We start from the raw sequence: 19,577 nt of genomic DNA, 5'->3' as shown, positions 1-19,577 counted from the left end.
CCCTGTTGTGAGCACAATCTGTTGACTTCCCACTGCACACACAGATGCTTCTGGACCCGGCTTACCTGCTCCACCTCCAAAACTGGCTATACTGAAATTTAATTAGAACTACTCAGTGATTACGTTATTAGGCGCACACAGGGAGTACTCAGTTGAGCTCTGTTCTGTGCCCCAAACATTTTTCCTTTTTTTATACAACCTGGTTTTCTTTTCTTTTTTTCTTTTTTACTTGTGTGCATAATTACATCTTTAAAATTTGTTCAGTTTCCCCATGCTCTTCCCCAATGAGGAAACCTCTCAGATACATTCAGACATGTTAGTAGTCTAGTCGTATTCTCTCTGGAGTCTGGCCGACTAGCTTTCTAGGTCCCGCCTCATGGCGCTCATCTTGGCATCTCCCTTTGCCTCTGCCCTGAGGAATTCCTTCAGCTCTCCGGTGTTCCATCACGTTTCCTGAATCCAATGCCTTTCCTACTCTTTCTAAATGTTGTTTCTTGTTGTTTTTTCAAACAGAGCTCACCACATTTCCACTAACTTACTGAAAAAGAATATATGGGCAGTATATCTTCTGAGACCCGCACATCTAAAAATCTCTCCTTCTGCCTTTATTCTTCATGGACAGTTTGGCTGGATATAGAATTCTGTAATCAGATATAATTTTCCCTCCACATTTTAAAAACATTGTTTCATTGTGTCCTAGCTTCTGGTGTTAATGCTGAGAGACCCACTGCCATTCTGGTCGCTCATCTTTGGGGATGATACTTCTCACGTGCTTTGGTGTGAGCCTATTTTTCACCTGTTTGTTCTGGACACTCTTGGGCTCTTTCATTCTGCAAACTCATGTCCTTCAATTCTTGAAAGATGATCTTGAATTAATTTAGCGATAATCTCTTGCCTTCAATTTTCTTTGTTCTCTCTTTCTAGCATTACTATTATTTTGAATTGGATCTCCTCTAATTTTCTTAACTCCTTGTTCCCTTTTTCTGTCCCCCCCTTTTTCTCCCTTCTGATAAATTTGATCAACTTTCATCTTCCCTTTTTTGTGGGGGAGAACCTTTGAGCATTCCTTTTTTATTGTGTTCCATTTTTTTGTGGTTGTATGTTTCCTCATATCTCTAAGGATATTAGTGATATTTTTGACGCCCCCCCCCACTGGCATATTCTATTTTCAGTAAGTTTTTTCTGTTTCATATGAAGGTTTTCCTTAAATATCTAGCCATCTTGGCTGTTGGACCAGATGTAGCAGGATTACAGGGTGTTAGAAGCTGATTGAAGCTCTGGGTATTCATCTAGGGATATCTGGCTGGGAGGTTTCCTTGGGGAAGCCCCATGTCAGAAACTTTAAATCTTTTCCCTTATCCTGGTTACATACTCCAGAGGACACTCTTCCAGCCTCCTGCCTGGAGGGTATTTTTCAAATGCCGAATTTCTTGAGATGAGTAGAAAAAGGTGACTGAGGGTCTTAATGTTCTGTGTGTAAGTTCCCCTTACAGAAGAACCCACGTCTCATATCTGACTAATGTCTGAACCCAGAAACCCTTTATTTTGTGATATTCTAGACGCTCTTTTTTTTTTTAAGTAGGCTGCGCACCCAGCATGGAGCCCAATGTGGGGCCTGAACTCCCAACCCAGAGATCAAGAGTCAGACGCCCTACTGACTGAGCCACCCAGGCACCACTTCCAGTCCCTCTTAAACAGGCCCCACCTCTGTCCCCATGTCCAGAGGTACCTGATCTCACTGACTCCTGAGCCTTCTGCCTCCCACAGTGTCGATCAGGTTACATCTTGGCTTTCCCCACTGTTGGCTTCAGACCCAGCCTTATTGGGCTGCCAAGTCAGTTCCCACTCATAGCCGTGCCCCCCAAATCTTCTTGCTGTTATTTCTTCTCCCTTTCTCTTTGTTCTTGTACATAAAAAGCTTTTTAAAAGTCATTTTGGTGGGGTTCAGGGTGGGAGAAAAATCCCATGTGTATATTCAGTTCACCATCTTTAACCAGAAATCTCTTCTTGTTTCATTTGCATTGGGCTGGCTTTCGTGTAAACGGTTATGATTCAGTGTAAGAATGTCGGTACAATTTGTTTGTTTTTAAGGACTTGTGAACTTAGGTGGGTCCAAAAAGACTTCCTTTCTCTTCTGAACCCTTATGAAGGGACACACACTCAGTGTAACACACATGCATGCACATATGTACACACAAAGACATTTTAAAAATATTTCTGTCTGTTACTGTTACATGAAAAGAGGCAGTGTTTTTCAGTGTTTTGGATGATTTATGCCCACCTTTTACCTCTGCATGATTTCATCCCTTAAATCACGTCTAGCCAATTTTAGGATGAGAGCTTAACCCAAAAAGGTTAATGTAGCGAATGCAGGGAGATTTTGAAACCCCCAATCCTTTATCCAAATTTTGGACAATATTCTTTTTAGTGCTTCTGCAATTGAAACCAAAAGAAACCAAAGAGAAAGTAACTTTTCCATATTCTATATTTTTCAGAGTTTCATATTTTGAAAAGAAAGCCAGTGATCATTCTGAGGTTGAGACCCAGACAGAGGGGAGCACAGGAAAAGAGAAAGAAGAGGAGAAAGGTCCAGAAACTGTGGGTACCCAGGTTCTAAGGCTGCTGTCACACCCCCAATGGACCTAAGAATCATATCTGAAGTCAAGTCTTGTGCTTTGTTATTAGCTTTAGAAATAGAAATAATTTTAATGTTGCATATATTCTATTTCTCTTCTATTTCCTTGTCCTGATTTGAATTTCATTCATAGTAAATTGTAGTGAGATGCGTTCCTATCCCAGTGATTCTAAGGAATCACACCTCTATCTCTTCTTTTTTTTTTTTTAAGATTTATTTATTTATTTTAGAGAGCAAGAGGGTGCATGAGTGGGGGGAGGGGCAGAGGGAAAGGGAGAAAGAGAATCCCAACCAGACTGTCCATAGAAGGCGGAGCCCAGCACAGGGCTCCATCTCATGACCCTGAGATCAGGACCCCAGCCGAAATTAAGAGTCAGACGCCCAACCCACTGAGCCTCTATCTCTTCTTGACTGATTTTTCTCTCCTAACTTTGTGAGTGAACAGGCCCTCTAGTGGAGAAAAGAATTTTGTCCACTTTATAATGAGATGTTTTGAGACTATGACTCAGAAACTTGAGATAGAATTGAAAGATCTCAGTTCTACCCTACTACTGGTTTGAATGAAATAGTTTGAATGAAAAGGGTCATGTTTCTGTAGCCAGTGTTTGGTGGCACCTCACAGATGTGCGTTGGAGCCTGCCACACAGTCTTAAGCTTAGGGAGGGTGGACGAAGGCAGAGAGTTGTAAGAGCTGCAGTCGTCGACGTGAAAGACATTTGTGTAAGATGCTCACTTCAGCCAGTTCATTTATTCAACAATATATGGTGAATGCCTACTGTATGCCATGCTCTGCGCTGAATCTCCTACTTCAAGAGACCAGAGAAGATTTAAAACACTGAGATGAAGAGACGACCCTGGAGTCATAGTGTGTTGTTGACTGAAACCAATTTGACAACCAGTAATAGAGGAGTACTGAGTTTTCCAAGGCACCATAAAGCTCACTGACACCCAATCTGGAGCTGCCAGGGAAAACGCAGTTCAATGAAAAGCATGGAATAAACTAGAGACATTAATCAGCCAAGGACTCTGGGCATAAGCTGCTCTCTGGGTAATTAGATTGTGCTTTGACACTGCTGTGCTCTATGATCCCCTGAACCCCAATCGGGATTAACTGAGGTATGATAAAGGGTGAGCAGAAATTAGCAAAACCTAAAGCCTTAACATCTGGGAATGTTTGTGTGAATTTTGGCCCCTACGAGTCTTAAGAGGGAATGTTCTTGGGTTGCCAGAATCAAAAAGGAGACAGTTCTTCTTCCCTTTAAATAAATTGCACACATGTCTACAGGGAAAAGAAAAATTATGATAAGGTCATTATCACAGTGCATCCAAATTGATCAGTTATTAAAAAAAAGTTTTATATATAAATATTGCCATATGTATTAGTGGTTATACATAGAAGTTACATATTATGAAATATAAAATGTTATATATAATTAATAAATATAGACATATAAGGAAACAGAGTTGTATCTAAAACATTTCTTTTCATGGAAGATATTTGCAGCATTAATTATCAAAAGTTTAATCAGTTCCCCAGTCAGTCTTAGTTGGATGCTGATGGTTCACACAGTTTTCTCACAAACTGGTTCATTTGTTCTCTGATCCAAATCACATGTGTGTGTTTGGGATTTTCTGAATGACAGGTTGGAAGTGAAGTGGAGACGTTGAACCTTCAGGTGACAACTCTATTTAAGGAGCTTCAAGAGGCTCATACGAAACTCAGTGAGGCTGAGCTAATGAAGAAGAGACTTCAAGAGAAGTAAGAATGAGAGATGAATTCTAGTTTCCTTCAGAAAATAGACATTTTTATGAAATATACTACTATGTAAAAACATTTTGTTACTGTGTTACTAGAAGAAAAATAGAAACCTAATTAAAATATGAATTCAGCAAACACTAACGTCGAAATTAATGCACAGGTTCATTTATAAATATAAAATACTTGTAATACGGGGGAATGGGGCCCAGGGAAATCTGATTCTGCTGTTCAGGGATGTTTATTACGTGTACTATAGCCTATGTGAGGACCTGTGAAAAAGCAGTAAGCCAGATTTCCTTACCTGAGCTGACAATATTGACGTAAGCAAAATAAATGAAAGCTGCAAGGAGAAAGAAGAACTTGAGTGAGATTTGTTGGGGAAAAAAATTGAGATTTATTGGGGGAAAAATTCATTTTCAATCAATTATGAAAGCTAATATTTAAGTTGAGAACTTTGCATTTGCTTGTTTTTCTTATTATAGCAAGTTACCCAAAATTTTAAAAAACGAAGTTGATGTTCTTTTGGATTCGTTGGCAAACTTATGTCCAGCACAATACATGAGTGTCCGTTGCCTTAGAGTTAGACTTCCCGAGGCTATACCGTATTAGGGTAACCTGGCACAGCCCAGCAGCTAACAAAGCCAGGGACTGGACACGTAGACTTAGTTGAAGCATGGATCTGAATTTATCTGTGGTATTACCTTGGGCAAGTTATTTATTGAAGCTCTCTGAGGCCTAGTATTATCATTTGTAAAATGTGCATCATTAGCCCTACTTCATAACGGCGTTTTGAGATGTTTACCATGCTTGGTGTTAATGCCTTGCATAGAGCAACCATTGGTTCATATTTGCTCTTATTATATTGAAATTCTCTTTCTCATCTTTAAGAGAACTTAGGACACTTCCTTTTCCCTTATTAAATCTTTGTCAGAAGTCATATTCTTTATGTTTAACAGAACCCACACTTTTTAAAATATTGAAGATATCCATGGATCACAATATGAAAAGCACCTTTAGCCAGTTACTATTTTGGTCTGTGTCTGGAGAACAAAAATATATTTGCATGACTACTCAGGACAGTTATTCCATAGCTTGTGTGGTCTTAGGTCTGTACTTTTTTTTACATTAGGCATAAAGGTTCAGAAATATAGAAATCTTTTTTCCAAAAAAAAAAAAAAAGATCTGCATTTGTTTAATGTTTAGTCGTGAGAGTTTAGAAATATTACTTGCTAGCCTAGTAAAGAAGCAAGGAGGGTGAAATATTTTACTTTGCACTATTAAATCCTTGAAAAATGCAATCCTAAATTTCTTTGCATTTGCCACATACTCTTGGGATTGGTTTAAAAGCCACTGAGAAACGAAGGAGCGTTGTTGATCCTCATGAAATTTTGGTCTTCCCTAGATGTCAGGCCCTTGAAAGGAAAAATTCTGCAACCCCATCAGAACTGAATGAAAAGCAAGAGCTTGTTTATAACAACAAAAAGTTGGAGCTACAAGTGGAAAGCATGCGATCAGAAATCAAAATGGAGCAAGCTAAAACCGAAGAGGAAAAGTGAGTATCCCACAACTGAATGACCACTCGCTACAAGAATATAGAAGAGCACTTGTATAAGACTGGAATTAGGATTTAAGAATAAATTAAAAATTTTTCTCTTTTATGTATTTGAAGGAGTACCGGGAGACTTCTCTGAGGAGATAAAATTTGTCCTATTATAACAAAATTAGTAAAGTTTCTTGTAATCTACCTTGATTTTTTTTTTTTTTTTGGAAAGATTGTTTTCTTTGAGCGTAAGAAAATGCTCACAGGTGGTGGGATGGTAAAGGTGGGAAAGAAGATTTTGCTAGTCAAGTGTTCAGAAGAAGGTGGGAAGTCAAGACTAAGTTTTTATGATATTTCCCCAAGATTCCATTTCTTAATTTCTTTTTAAATAGGTCCAGGTTAGCCACTCTCCAGTTGACACATAACAAGCTTCTTCAAGAATACAATAATTCATTGAAAACACTCGAGGAACTGAAAAGGAAAGAGGTACTCCTAGAAAAAAATGACTTTCATAGCGTCCTAAAGAACAGAAACTATAAACGTTTTTATATGTAAAATAGTTATGTTAATCCTTAACTAAGTCTGTTTCAAAGGTTGTTCTTCAGTTTATAATTGATTTCTTGTATCTAAGTGTGTTGAACTGAAGTTCCACCCGGGTATAATGTGCCTCGTATGCAAAGATGGCACTAATGCCCTACAGTCGGGGAGTAAGCTTTTAGCATTTTTTTTTAAAGATTTATTTATCATTTGAGAGAGAAATAGGGCAGGGTGGGGCAGGGCAGTGGGAGAGGGAGAGAGAGAATCTCAGGCAGACTCCCCGATGAGCACGGAGCCCGACTTGGGGGCTCAGTCCCACGACCCTGAGATCATGACCTGAGCTGAAATCAAGAGTTGGGCTCCCACATGAGCAGGGCACAGCGAGACTGCAGGCCGCCACTGGAGGGGTTGTCTCCGTGGAGCTGTCACAGGGCTAACTTGCTGCTGTCAGTGACCTTGAGACCCTGGACTCACCAGCCTGCCACTTACACTGGTATAACGCTAGCATGGTGTGGCAGTTTAAAAACGGGTCCATGTGTGAGGTGATAGGCGTGTTCATTAACCTGGTGGGGGGAACCCTCTCACGCTGTATACGCATATCAAATTGTCTTGTTCTTCACTTTAAATATCTTACAACTTATTTTTTTGAAGATTTTATTTATTTAACAGACTGTCAGAGAAGACTCTGACAGGTAGTCAGGGTGTCTCTGAAAGAGAGCACGAGCAGGGGGAGCAGTAGAGGGAAAGGGAGAAGCAGACTCCCCTCTGAGCAGGGAGCCCGACATGGGACTCGATCCCAGGACCCTGGGATCATGACCTGAGCTGAAGGCAGACGCTTAACCATCTGAGCCACCCAGGCGCCCCTAAATATCTTACAATTTAATTTGTCAGTTTTACTTGGATGAAGCTGGAATAAATAAGTAAAGATCGTGGAAGCTTTGAATTAGAAGGGGTCTTTGCTTTTATATACTTATAAATGTACTCTTTGTTTTTCTTTTTTTTTTTAAGTTTTATTTATTTTGAGAGAGAGAGAGTGCACACAAATGGGGAGAGAGTCAGAGGGAGAGAATCTTTCAAGCAGGCTCCCTGCTGAGTGTGGAGCCCGAGGAGACAGGGCTTGATCCCACAGCCATGATCATGACCTGAGCCAAAACCAAGAGTCAGACGCTTAACTGATTGAGCCACCCAGACATCCCTGTTTTTCTTTTTTTTTTAATAGAATATTGTTCCTCTCTAGGACTCGTAAATTTTTTTGTTACCTATTTACTTATTTATTTTGAATTGAAGTAGAGTTGACACACAATGTCATGTTAGTTTTCAGTGTCCAACATAGTGATCCAATGTTTACGTACATTATGAAACGCTCATATTTGTAGTTTCCATCTGTCACCGTACAGAGTTATTACAATAGTATTGACCCTTGAACAGAAAGGCTTTGCAGGGGGCCACTTAATATGCAGAGTTTTTAAAATACAGAACTACAAATGTATTTTTTCTTCCTTATGATTTTCTTAATAACATTTTCTTTTCTTTAGCTTACCTTATTGTAAGAATACAGCATATAATACATATAACATACAAAATACGTGTTAATCCACTAAGTTATTGGTAAGGCTTCCAGTCAACCGTAGGCTGTTACTAGTTAAGTTTCTAGGGAGTCAAAAGTTATATGTGGAGTTGCAACTCTGCAGGGGCTCAGTGCCTCTAACCCCTGCGTTGTTCAAGGGTCAGCTGTATTCCCTACACGGTACTGTACATCCCTTGACTTATTTATTTTGTAACTAGAAGTTTGTACCTCTTGATCCCCTTCGTCCCCCTATCTCCCTCTCGTCTGGCAACCACCAGTTCATTCTCTGTATTTATAAGTTTGTTTCTGTTTGTTCATTTGTTTTGTTTTTTAGATTACACCTATAAGTGAAATCATAGGGTATTTGTTTCTCTGACTTACTTCACTTAGCGTAATACCCTCTAGGTCCATGCATATTGTCACAAATGGCAAGATTTCAGTCTTTTTAAGGCTGAGCAATATTCCTCTGTGTGTGTGTGTGTGTGTGTGTGTGTGTGTATCTGTGTGTGTGTACATATATAGATCACATCTTCTTTATCCGTTCAGTTAACAGTGGACGTTTAGGCTGCTTCCATATCTTAGCTATTACAAATAATGCTGTAGTAAACACAGGAGTGGTTATATCTTTTTGAATTAGTATTTTCATTTTCTCTGGACCAATACAGAGAAGGGGGATTGCTGGACCATTTCTATTTTTAAAAAAGTTCTATTCTTAACTTTTTGAGGAACCTCCATTTTTTTTTTTTTTTTTGGAGGAACCTCTTTTATGTCTTTTGATATTGACAGGTGTGAGGTGATCAGTTTTTAATTTAAACATGTTTCATCTTTTCCACTGACTTCACCACGTAAGAGTAATATCAGTGGGAAAAATAACAGTATCAGCAAGTTACAACCTCACTGAGATCAGGGTTTGTCATTTATTTCCCTAGTTTTAGTGTTTTTGTAATTGTTTTAAATTAAGAAATTATAATTTGCAAGCTTTAAGTTAAATGAATACAATTCTCTAAGTTATCATTGCTAATTAACAGAACAGTTTAGAGCCAGTCATTTAAAAAAATAAAACTTCGTTTAATGTTTTACTAAATTAGGTTGAATTAGGGGCACCTGGGGGGCGTCAACGGTGAGGCAGCTGACTCTTGGTTTTGGCTCAGGTTGTGATCTCAGGGTTGTGAGATTGAGCCTCATGTGGAGATCTGTCCTCAGCACAGAACCTGCTTGAGACTCTCCCTCTCCCTCTCCCTCTGTCCCTCCGCCACCCCTGCTCATGCACCATCTCTCACTCAAATAAATAAATAAGTCTTCAGAAAAAAATAGGTCGAAATATTTCTCAGCCATTTCTAGAATGATCTTGTCTCTTTTAGTCAGAAAAAGTGGATAAGGTGGTCCTGCAAGAACTAAGTGAAAAGCTGGAACTGGCAGAGAAGGCCCTGGCTTCCAAGCAGCTGCAGTTGGATGAGATGAAGCAGACCATTGCCAAGCAGGAGGAGGACCTGGAGACCATGACTGTTCTTCGGGCTCAGGTGAGCTGCATTCTGGAACATGATCTGGGTGAGGCCAACCCTGATTATATTCTCCTATGGGAAAGTGATGGTGTTCGAAATATATTTTTGGGTTTTATATAATTTCCACCAATATATTTTTAAAAATTTTATTGAGGTATATCATGTGTGCAAAGTGCACCAGACTTCGAAGGGTAGAGCTCGTTGAATTTATCCATTCTACGGCTGGTAGGTAGTTGGATTATTTTCGGTTTGGGGCATTATGATTGAGGTTGTTCTGACATCCTTGTGGATGTCTCTGTTGGCCTGTGTGTTCATTTCTGTTGCGTGCATATCTAGCCATGTGTGGAATTGCTTGTTCCTAGAACAAGGGTTACTCGGTGTTAGTGGATGTTGCCAACACTTTTCCAAAGTGGTTGTACCAGTTTTCGCTCCCGTCAACAGAGTCCCCATTGCTTGACATCCTTACCCATACTTGTATTATCAGTATTTTTACTTTTTTTTTTTTTAAAGATTTTATTTATTTATTCAACAGAGATAGAGACAGGCAGTGAGAGAGGGAACACAAGCAGGGGGAGTGGGAGAGGAAGAAGCAGGCTCATAGCAGAGGAGCCTGATGTGGGGCTCGATCCCATAACGCCAGGATCACACCCTGAGCCGAAGGCAGACGCTTAACCGCTGTGCCACCCAGGCGCCCCTAGTATTTTTACTTTTATTTGTAAGCATTCTGGTGGGCATATAATAGTGTCTCATTTAATGTGCATTTCCCTGATGACTAATGAGACTGAGTACTTTCTCAAGTGTTCACTAGTCTTCTTGGTGCCCTCTTTTGTGAAGTGCCTGAAGATGTCTTTGCCCATTTTTCTTCTGGTTTGCTGTCTTCATTTTATGAGTTCTTTATACACTCCAGACACAAGCCCTTGCCAGTTATATTTGTTGCAGATATCTTGGCTCCGTGATTTGTCTTTTCACGCTCATAAAGTTGTCTTTGATGAACAAAATTTCTTAATTTTAATGTCTACATTATCAGTCTTCGTACTTACAATTAGTGCTTTTTGTGTCCTGTTAAAAGACTTTCACTACCTCAAGGCCATGAAGATGTTCTCCCGTGTCGTCTTCTAAAAGTTCTACTGTTTCGCCTTTTACATTAAGATCTAGAAACCATCTGGAATTATTTTTTCTTTGTAGAGTGAGGTAAGGGTGAAGATTTATTTTTTGCCTTGTTGCCTTAGCACCATTTATTTAAAATGTCATCTTAAGTAATGTGCTGCCTTCTTTGTCATATATTGTGTTCATGTGTCTATGGATCTATTTCTGGACTCTGCTGTTCCATTGAGCTATTTTTGTACCCTTGCTCTGGTACCATACTGTCTTGACATACTATGAAGCACCAAAATTTTGATACCTGGTAGAGTAACTCTTCCTACCTCATTGATACTTGTCGAGAGGACCTTAGATATTCCTTCCCTTTTTCATTGTCATTTAAATTTTAGCATCCACTTGGTATTTTACACACACACACACACACACACAGAACCTCCTGGAACTTTGACTGGAATTTTATTAAATATATATAAATCAATTTGGAGGTAACTGACATCTTTACAACAGCGACTCTTCCAATGCATGAACATGATGTATCTTCTTTAATTCTTCTAATTCTTCTTAGTAAAGATTTTGCTCATCTCTTATTAGATTATTCATAGATAACTTTCTATTTTTATGATATTATAAGTAGCCCCTTTTTAAAATCTTCGTTTTGTAACACCTGCTGTTATATAAAAATACAATTGATTTTTAGATATTGATTTTGTATGCAGTAGACTTGCTCAATTCACATTTTAATTTTAATAATATCTCTGAATATTCTTTTGAACTCTTTACATTCATAATCATATCATTTAAATAATGCCAGATTTGGGTTTTTTCCTTTCCAGTTCTTCCTATGTTTTATTTCTTTTTCTTGCCTTATTACACGACTGGGTCGCTCATACAGTGTTGTGTGACAGTGCAGATGGTGGGCAGCCTTGCCTTGCTCCCAGTATCAGAGGCAGTGTTTTTAACATTTTACTGCTAAGTGTATGGTGTTTACCATAGGCTTTGTAGATACCACTTATCAAATCAAAGAAACTCCCTTTTCTTCCTTGTTTGCCAAAATTTTTATTTCGAGTGGATGTTGAATTTTATTTAGGAAATGTTTTTTTTTTTTCCGGTAATGATATAATTGGATAATTACATGCCTTTTTCCTTTAGTTTGTTAATGTGGTGAATCACATTGGTTTTTAAATATTAAACAAACTTTACATTTCTTGAGTTATCCTTCGTACATATTGCTGGATTTGGCTTGCTCGTATTTTACTTAGGACTTTTGTAAGATTGGCCTAGAACTTTCCTTTTGCTAACATCGTTGTGAGGTTTTGATATCAAGGTTTTACTGGCCTCATGAAAACAAGTTGAGGCACATTCCTTCTTTTACTCTGGAAGAATTTGTGTACGTGGCTTATTGTTACTTCTTGGCCCCACTCTTGCTCCTGGTGGGTGGAGGACTCGCAGAAAGTTCATCAGTTGGATTCATCCTGCCTGAGATGTAAAACCACAAAAAAGGGGGGGAAACCTTTGTCTCCTGTTTTTATTTTGTTTGCTTAATTAAAAGTGGGATTGCAGCATACCTTTTATACTACAACTTTTCACTCACATCATGTCTTGGACTTCTCTCCACATTAATACTCATAGCCATTTGTTATTTTTTTGAACAGTTGTATTCCCAAGTGTGCATTACCACGATAGATTTAACCAGCCCTCTATTAATGGAGGTACAGGTCGTACCAATATTTTTGCTATTATCAGCAATGCTGAACTGAACATTCTTGTATGTATGTCTCTGCACACTTGTGAAATCTATAGTGAGATTAGACATGGAATGGTTGAGTTATTGAGTATGCCTGTCTTTAAGTTAAATAAATATTAACAAGTTGTCTTCCAAAAATGCATAACCAAAATTATCCTCTCACCAAAGGAGGTGAGAACGTCTATTTCCCCACCTCCTTGCATCATTCTTTTAAATGTTTGCCGGTTTGATAAATTATTTTTAACATAACAAAGTCAACAGTTTATTATTTCCTAATGACTACATACATACTCATTCAAAAAGGGAATCCGGAGGTGGTTGACTGCACTTATGGACTTGAGTTTTATTTCTATAGGAAGAGAATTTCAAGCCCAAGCTCTTTATAGCATTTTGTTTGTTGGGTACCTCATGATATTGTTGTCATGTCCTTTGTCTTCCTATACACGGGTATTTGTTGGGGTTTCATAGATACTGTCATTCATTCATTCAGCCACTTCTTTTTGAGCACCTGTAATGTGAGTCATTGGTGTCACTGCAGGGCATGTAGGAATGGACAGAATGACCCAGGTCTGACTGGCTTAAAGCTGATCAGTGATAGAAGTGAGACAGTAACGTAACTTGAGATCTGACTCAAAAATTCCCATGATGCATCAGTGATCGCATAAAATGTTGGACCGTTCACAAATGGCAGGAAGTCCCTTAAAATGACCTTTTTATTACATAGTTGTGGGTTTGGTTTGTTTTTTTTCTTTTTTTATAACTAAAACTGTGATAGAATATTTAAGTTTTTATTAATTTTACTTCTAAAAGTAAGAGCTAAATATTTGTATCCTAGAACCATGGAATTTGGGGAAAAAACTAATTTTAAATACAGAAAGTTAAAAAACTGGTATTAGAGTAATGTTCATTTCACTATTAAGCAGTTCATTTTTACTTTAAAATTTTTGTAACAGTGAAGAAATTGCTATCACGGCATAATATTTATATATTTCTAGGTAAGAAATTGCCCTCCGATTTAGCAGCTGAAACAGCAACAAGCATTTGTCATCTTCAGGTTTTTGTGGGTCAGGCATTCAGGGGCAGCTTAGTGGGGTGATTCTGGCTCAGGGCCCCTCGTGAGGCTCTGCTCAGGATGGGCAGGAAGATCCATTTCCAAGCCGGCTCACTTACATGGCTCTGGGCAGAAGACCTGAGTTCCTCACCCTGTGGGCCTCCGCACATGGCAGCTTGCGCACCCTCATGACATGGCAGCGAGCTTCCCCCACAGCAGGGGACCCAGGAGAGAACAAGGCAGAAGCCACGTGGTTACACAGGTTGGCTCTATTCAGTGCGGAAGGGGACCACGTAAGGGTATGAATACCAAGAGGTGAGCATCACTGGAGCCATCTTGGAGGCTGACTGCCACCATGAGAAGTGGTATAGAATATGGGTTTCGGTCTTGGTTCAAGCGCTGGTTTGACCACTTACCCAAATTACCCCAGACTGAGAACTGTTAAACTTGTAAATGTAAAATGAGCATAGCCATTCTACATTCCCAGGATTTTTGATAAAGTGAAATAAGAATATTCGCACCTGACATAGGACCTTGTACGTGTTTGGAACTCAATGAATAGCGTGTATTAATTATTATTATTTAAAATTTAAGGCCAGCCTTCATGAATATACCTGACAGAGTAAATAAACCATTTACTATATTAAGCTAATTCTGAATATGATTTTTTTTAAAAAGACTGGAGAATTTTACTGAATGAATGTTACGTGCAGTGTTTAAACCACCTATATCAGTGTCATCGTTGGGTTCTGATTGTTTAAAGTGCACGCGCGCGCACACACACACACACACACACACACACACACTTGTCTTCTGTGTGAAGGTGGTTGGAAGTCGTGGTCGCCATGCTGGTTTCCAGCAAGGCTGTGCGCACCTGTTCCTTACGAGGCGAATCAGAGGAGGCAGCCCTCCCCCTGCGCCCAGTCATCCGGCGGGCCGGAGAGAATCCACGTTCATCTATGTAGTAACTTCTGTCTCTCTTACCTTCTACCAGATGGAGGTTTACTGTTCTGACTTTCACGCTGAAAGAGCAGCAAGAGAGAAGATACACGAAGAAAAGGAGCAGCTGGCACTGCAGCTGGCAATCCTGCTGAAAGAGAATAATGCTTTTGAAGATGGAGGCAGGTGAGGCTCGGGAAGGCTCAGAGCACACGCCCGAAGCCCAGGGCACAGGCCGAGCACGGGGGGCCTGTCAGAGGTGCTCCCTAAGTTGAGCTGTAGGAATCACGCTGAGCACACTTGGCTTGATTGTGCCCCTGACACTCAGCATGACTTACCGCGAGGCTTGGCCACATCTTGTGGGAACGTGAGGAGTTCTTTGCTTTCAGACATGCTGTAAAAACATGACCTTACGTGTTCCCAAGTCCTGTCCTGCCATTGTTAGGGGTATGTAGTCTTAAACACTTTAAACAATCCTGTAATGTGTTGCAAAGAAGACGTGGCTAAAATTACTTGTCTTTTAAATTTCCATTTTGAAAAAAATTTGAAATGCAGAGAAATAGAAAACTACGGGGAAGAAAATAACACACACCGTGATGTCCCCCGCCCAGAACTGACAGTGACACACATTTATTTGCATCATGGAGATTTTAGCAAAAGATAAAAGGGTGTTGTAGGCGAAGTTGGAGCCTCATCTGTTCCCCACCCCTCATTATGTCTCTCTGTCTCTGTGCCCCATACTGCCTGGAACTTGGGGGTAACGTCCCCATCTGTCCTATACTTTTACGTAGTATCAATATAATATCTATATCTTATCTTGAAACAATATTAGTTTCTACATGCGTAAGTTACAAAATGGTCACTAGGTATTCTGCAGCTTGCTTTATCTAACACAGTGATTTTGAACTCTGGGTGCGTGTATTTGTAAATATATATGCAGTTTTATTTCACTTTAATTGCTCTATAGTGTCTTGTTTTAGAAATATACCACTTTTTTCTAGTCCATTCCCTTATCAGTTGACAGTTTGGTTATTTACTGATTGATTTTTTTAATCATAATTGTTAGTTTCTTTCACTACTCCGTGTCCTGGTGCCAATAATATTTAAAATTCAAGTTAATCTTTAAGATATGGTTTCTCTGAACCTTGCATTTTTTTCAGCTCTTTTTTCCCCATGCTGCTGTTGAATGTCTGCTTAATGTTGTCGTATTTCAGGGCATTAGAACATCACTGTCGTGTTGCTTTTCATCCCAGCAGGCAGTCCTTGATGGAGATGCAGAGCCGTCATGGGGCAAGAACCAGTGACCCCGACCAGCAGGCCTACCTCGTTCAGAGAGGTGAGTTGCGTGTGATTGTAGGTGTTCAGGGTTCCAGGGAATAACTACCCTGTGAAGAGAATGCTTGAAGACAGATTTCATTGCATTCTACACAATGAATTCCAGGTCAAACCGCAAAAAATATAGCATCCCTTAGTCTTATTTCCAGTGTACCCCATGCTTCATCCACTACCAAAATGAGTCCAGACACCAGACTCTCTTCATCCTGGCAGTTAAGACCTGTCAGGTGGACTGACATGAACATTGGTCTCAGGCGTGTTTAGCGTCACAGGGTAAAGCCGTGTTCTTCTCTGAAAGCTGTGTCTACCCACTTGAGCACCACCAGACATTTTCTCCAATCTGATTTTAAGTATCCCGGAAACACCCATATACCTCTGTTATCAAAAGTGCCTACAACACTGTTTTGGGTCCAAAAGGACAGTCTCTTGCACCTGAATTTCTTAGAGGAAGATTTTATTTTGTCAGAATTAAAGAAGGCAAAACCTGTTTATGTTTAAAAAAAAAAAAAGTCACATACTCTTATATTTATCATCTAAAAATCATCACAAAGTACAGATTTATTCATGATTATCCTAATAAGCTTTTTGTCTTGAAAAAAGCAATATTCCAAACAGACTGTCTTGAGGTTTTTATTTTATCTTATTTTTATTATTATAATGTTTTTAGCTTCATAACAAAGCTGCCTGTTAAACAGTAGCCTCTCTTGACTGTATTTCATCATTATGGTCACCTGTGGCCGTCAGTGCTCCTGCCCTGGTCCTCGACATTCAGCTGAGCACAAGGCGTGGTCAGGTCCGTGGCGTATGGCCTGGTTGGAGAGACAGGATGTGCATATAAAAGGATGGGTTCATGGAACAAGATAATATTTAAGTAATAGAAATAATGGTGCTGAAGGTCAGAGGACAGGTTGATCACTGAGGGCCAGGGGAGCTGAGAAAGGCTTTGAAGAGGTGTGACTTTAAACTTGACCTTGAAGCTACGATTTACATAAGTATGGGATGAAACTAAAGGGTCCAGGGTCGAGAGGAGTGTGGTGTGTTAACAATGAAAATGGACTAAGCTTTTTATAGCAAAGCGCCTGGAGGTAGAGGGAACCCATTAAACTGACTAATGCAACAGCCCAAGTCTGTGTCTACACCAGGACAAAAAAAAAAAAAAAGGCACAGGTGGATGCCAGAAAGTTTAAGTGAAGAATCAGTAGTCTCTAGTCAGTGGCCGGTTGTCATCTAGAGCAGAAGTTGGCTGACTCCTGATCTAGGACCATGAGACCATTAGAAAGTCCCCCACTTTCAGATCTCATGCCTTGGGATCAGTATTTCCATTCAAGGATGCTTCTAGAGTTTGCTGAACACAAACTATCTGCCATGGTCTCACATATTATTCAATTCAAGTAATACACTCAGAAGCCAAAAACCATGTTGAAAATTGCCTCCGCTGTCAGCTTCCAAAAACAAACATTTCGGGGGCTGACTGAAAGTCTTGAGACCAAAATGGTTTGCATTGGTCCAGGAGGGTCAGACCAAGGAGAGGTCCCAGGAGCCAGAAGTCATTTCCAGCATCGATCACAGTTTGCACATGTGGGACCTACTTAGAGTCAAGGCTTATTTTGAGCATTCTTTAATTTAGACTTGCCCCTCAGTCCAGTTCCAAAATTGGACAAAGTGACACAACCCATTCTTCCATTCTTTCTCATCACTGACTTTGCCCGAGCAGCCCTTACTTATCCCTAAAACTCCTCTCAAGTGCAATGAGTCTCATCAGGGGCCCTTCTCTGTCCTCCCACTAACCTGCCTTGTGCATGACACAGTGTGGCCCTTCCCTCATGCTCTCCTGCCGTCGTTTTTCTCACCTGAAGTCCCCACCATCTCTGTACCCCTCTCATCCACCTCCCGGGTGCTCAGACTCATGGGCCGAATGAATGAATTTTTGTCTCTGCTTCTGAGAAGGTTCACACTGTTCTAGGATACCTCTCCATGTGCTGCTCACTGTTTTCTATACCTTCTGTCCTCTGTAGCTCGTATCTTCATCTATCTTGTTCCTTCTCTCAGATATTCTTGTTTTTATTAGAGCATGTATTGTCCTGTACCTAGAACTGAAGCCACATATTTTCACATGTCTACAACCCAGACTAGAGCCCAAATCCCAAAGTAATAGGAAAGTGGGTACCATTTGGGGAGATTTTCTCTGTGTGTGTAGATTTTTTAAGTTAAAGACACCCCCCCCAAAATCCCTGTATTCACTCCCCTTTAGGTATCAGTTGCAAAGGTTAACAGATGGTAACATTAATTGTTCGTTATTAAAATCAAACAAAGTCACTTGCAACGTGGAAGAAATGGAATAGTGTTTCACGTACTGCTTATTCCCAGGAGCTGAGGACAGAAACTGGCGGCAGCAGCAACAGCGGAATATTCCAATTCATTCTTGCCCCAAATGTGGAGAAGTTCTGCCCGACATAGACACACTCCAGATCCATGTTATGGACTGCATCATTTAGGTGTTCACACCTCACTTCCCCCCAAACTGTTGGTAAATATCAGATTTTCTTCCTCCAAGAGTTGTGCTTTTGTGTTATTTGTTTTCATGCAAACATTTTGCCTCACTGTGTTTATTTTAGGAGAAAGAAAATCAAAATGTTCTAAGCGGGACATATTCTGTGGATTTCCTTAGAATCCTGAACATACCAGTCTTCCGATAATAGATTCTTTCTTTGTTTCTTTTTGTTGTTGTTGTTGTTGCATGTGTGTGAGCTGAACTGTTCATGCGGTTAATGAGTGTGTGACATCATGAGAGTAAGTATAACTGAAGGAAGAGGCCTCACAGATAAACTTTGAAAATCTTTTAAGGAGGCGGGAAAAAGGAAGTGGTCACAGATTTAATCAAGAAAAGTCTCTTTGGAGGTTTTTTTAAAATAAATTATATTGTTGTTTTTCTTCATCCACTGAAGACACGTCTGTCTGAGGTTGTGTGTACGTTGTGGTCTTATTGCAGCCGTGGTATCGTGCCACAGTTATGATGGGGCTCTTTTCACGTGAGCGCTGTGGGCTTTTACTTGATCGTCCGAACAAGTGAAAACGTACTGCCGCACGTGCAGAACATACAGTAGGTTCGCTGGTTTCGTTGTAGCCACAGGTATACGGGCTTGTACAGTAGAGAGTTTATTAATTTCTAAAAAAAAAAAAAAACAGCTGTCTATTAATTTCCCTGGATCCGGCTGTATATTCATAATCACAAAAACAGGTATCGCGAAATAAAATTTTGCTTTTGAATCATTCACACTGTCTGTATATGATTGGCCAGTTTCACGAGATGTGTCTCAAACCATATTCAGCTTCATATAAGCTTAGTACTTATTCACATCTGTTTTGCGAATTCTATGAATACAAGCAAACTCCCTTACTAGAGACTAGTCTGTATTGTTTGAATTAGAAATTTTTCTTGCTAAGGTGGTGAAAAGATAGGGATTTGCTCTATTTTGTAAACCCACAGCTCACCCAGCTTAGCCAGTCGTAAAAGTCAACGGTGTCTTTGTGTGTGTATATCCTAAAACATTTAGAATAAAATTAAAAGATCTCCTCTGTTTGGGTTTGTCATAATAATCTCGCTTAGGCAAACTTGATTTAATACACACACTCACACACACACACACACACGTGTGTACGTATCCATATATGTTTTAAATTTTTTAAAATTATGTTATGTTAGTCACCATACAGTAAACAGTTAGTTCTGTCTTCATGCCAAGAGAACACACTGCCCAGATTCACAGTAACTTAGACTCCCCCCACCTCCGTCCAGGGAGAATGCTTGTTAAAGACATGTCTGAAATAACCATGAAATTTTCATTTTTAATGTCTTGTTTATAGTTT

The 19,577-nt window shown here is 39.8% G+C and overlaps 1 protein-coding gene across 4 annotated transcripts in view; it reads left to right on the top strand.

Moving 5' to 3' along the window:
- The window catches only part of OPTN (optineurin), a 40,417-nt gene extending 21,435 nt beyond the window's left edge, over positions 1–18,982 (top strand). The window contains exons 7-15 of one of the 4 annotated variants that reach the window (XM_048219416.2): positions 2,496–2,598; positions 4,279–4,394; positions 5,797–5,946; positions 6,327–6,420; positions 9,400–9,558; positions 14,431–14,561; positions 15,632–15,711; positions 18,078–18,237; positions 18,326–18,982. In XM_048219416.2, coding sequence (XP_048075373.1) covers positions 2,496–2,598; positions 4,279–4,394; positions 5,797–5,946; positions 6,327–6,420; positions 9,400–9,558; positions 14,431–14,561; positions 15,632–15,711; positions 18,078–18,205 — 961 coding nt within the window. In that variant the 3' untranslated portion in view covers positions 18,206–18,237; positions 18,326–18,982. Of the gene's footprint in view, positions 1–2,495; positions 2,599–4,278; positions 4,395–5,796; positions 5,947–6,326; positions 6,421–9,399; positions 9,559–14,430; positions 14,562–15,628; positions 15,712–18,077 lie in introns of all 4 variants that reach the window. The other 3 variants (XM_026478652.4, XM_026478651.4, XM_026478654.4) reach the window with 3 other exon arrangements.
- Positions 18,983–19,577: the final 595 nt, after the last annotated feature.

This window comes from Ursus arctos, unplaced genomic scaffold (genome assembly GCF_023065955.2).
Source record: "Ursus arctos isolate Adak ecotype North America unplaced genomic scaffold, UrsArc2.0 scaffold_30, whole genome shotgun sequence".
NCBI classification, from domain to species: domain Eukaryota; kingdom Metazoa; phylum Chordata; class Mammalia; order Carnivora; family Ursidae; genus Ursus; species Ursus arctos.
The sequence above is the reverse complement of the archived record's forward strand: the minus strand, read 5'-3'. Positions and strand labels throughout refer to the sequence as shown.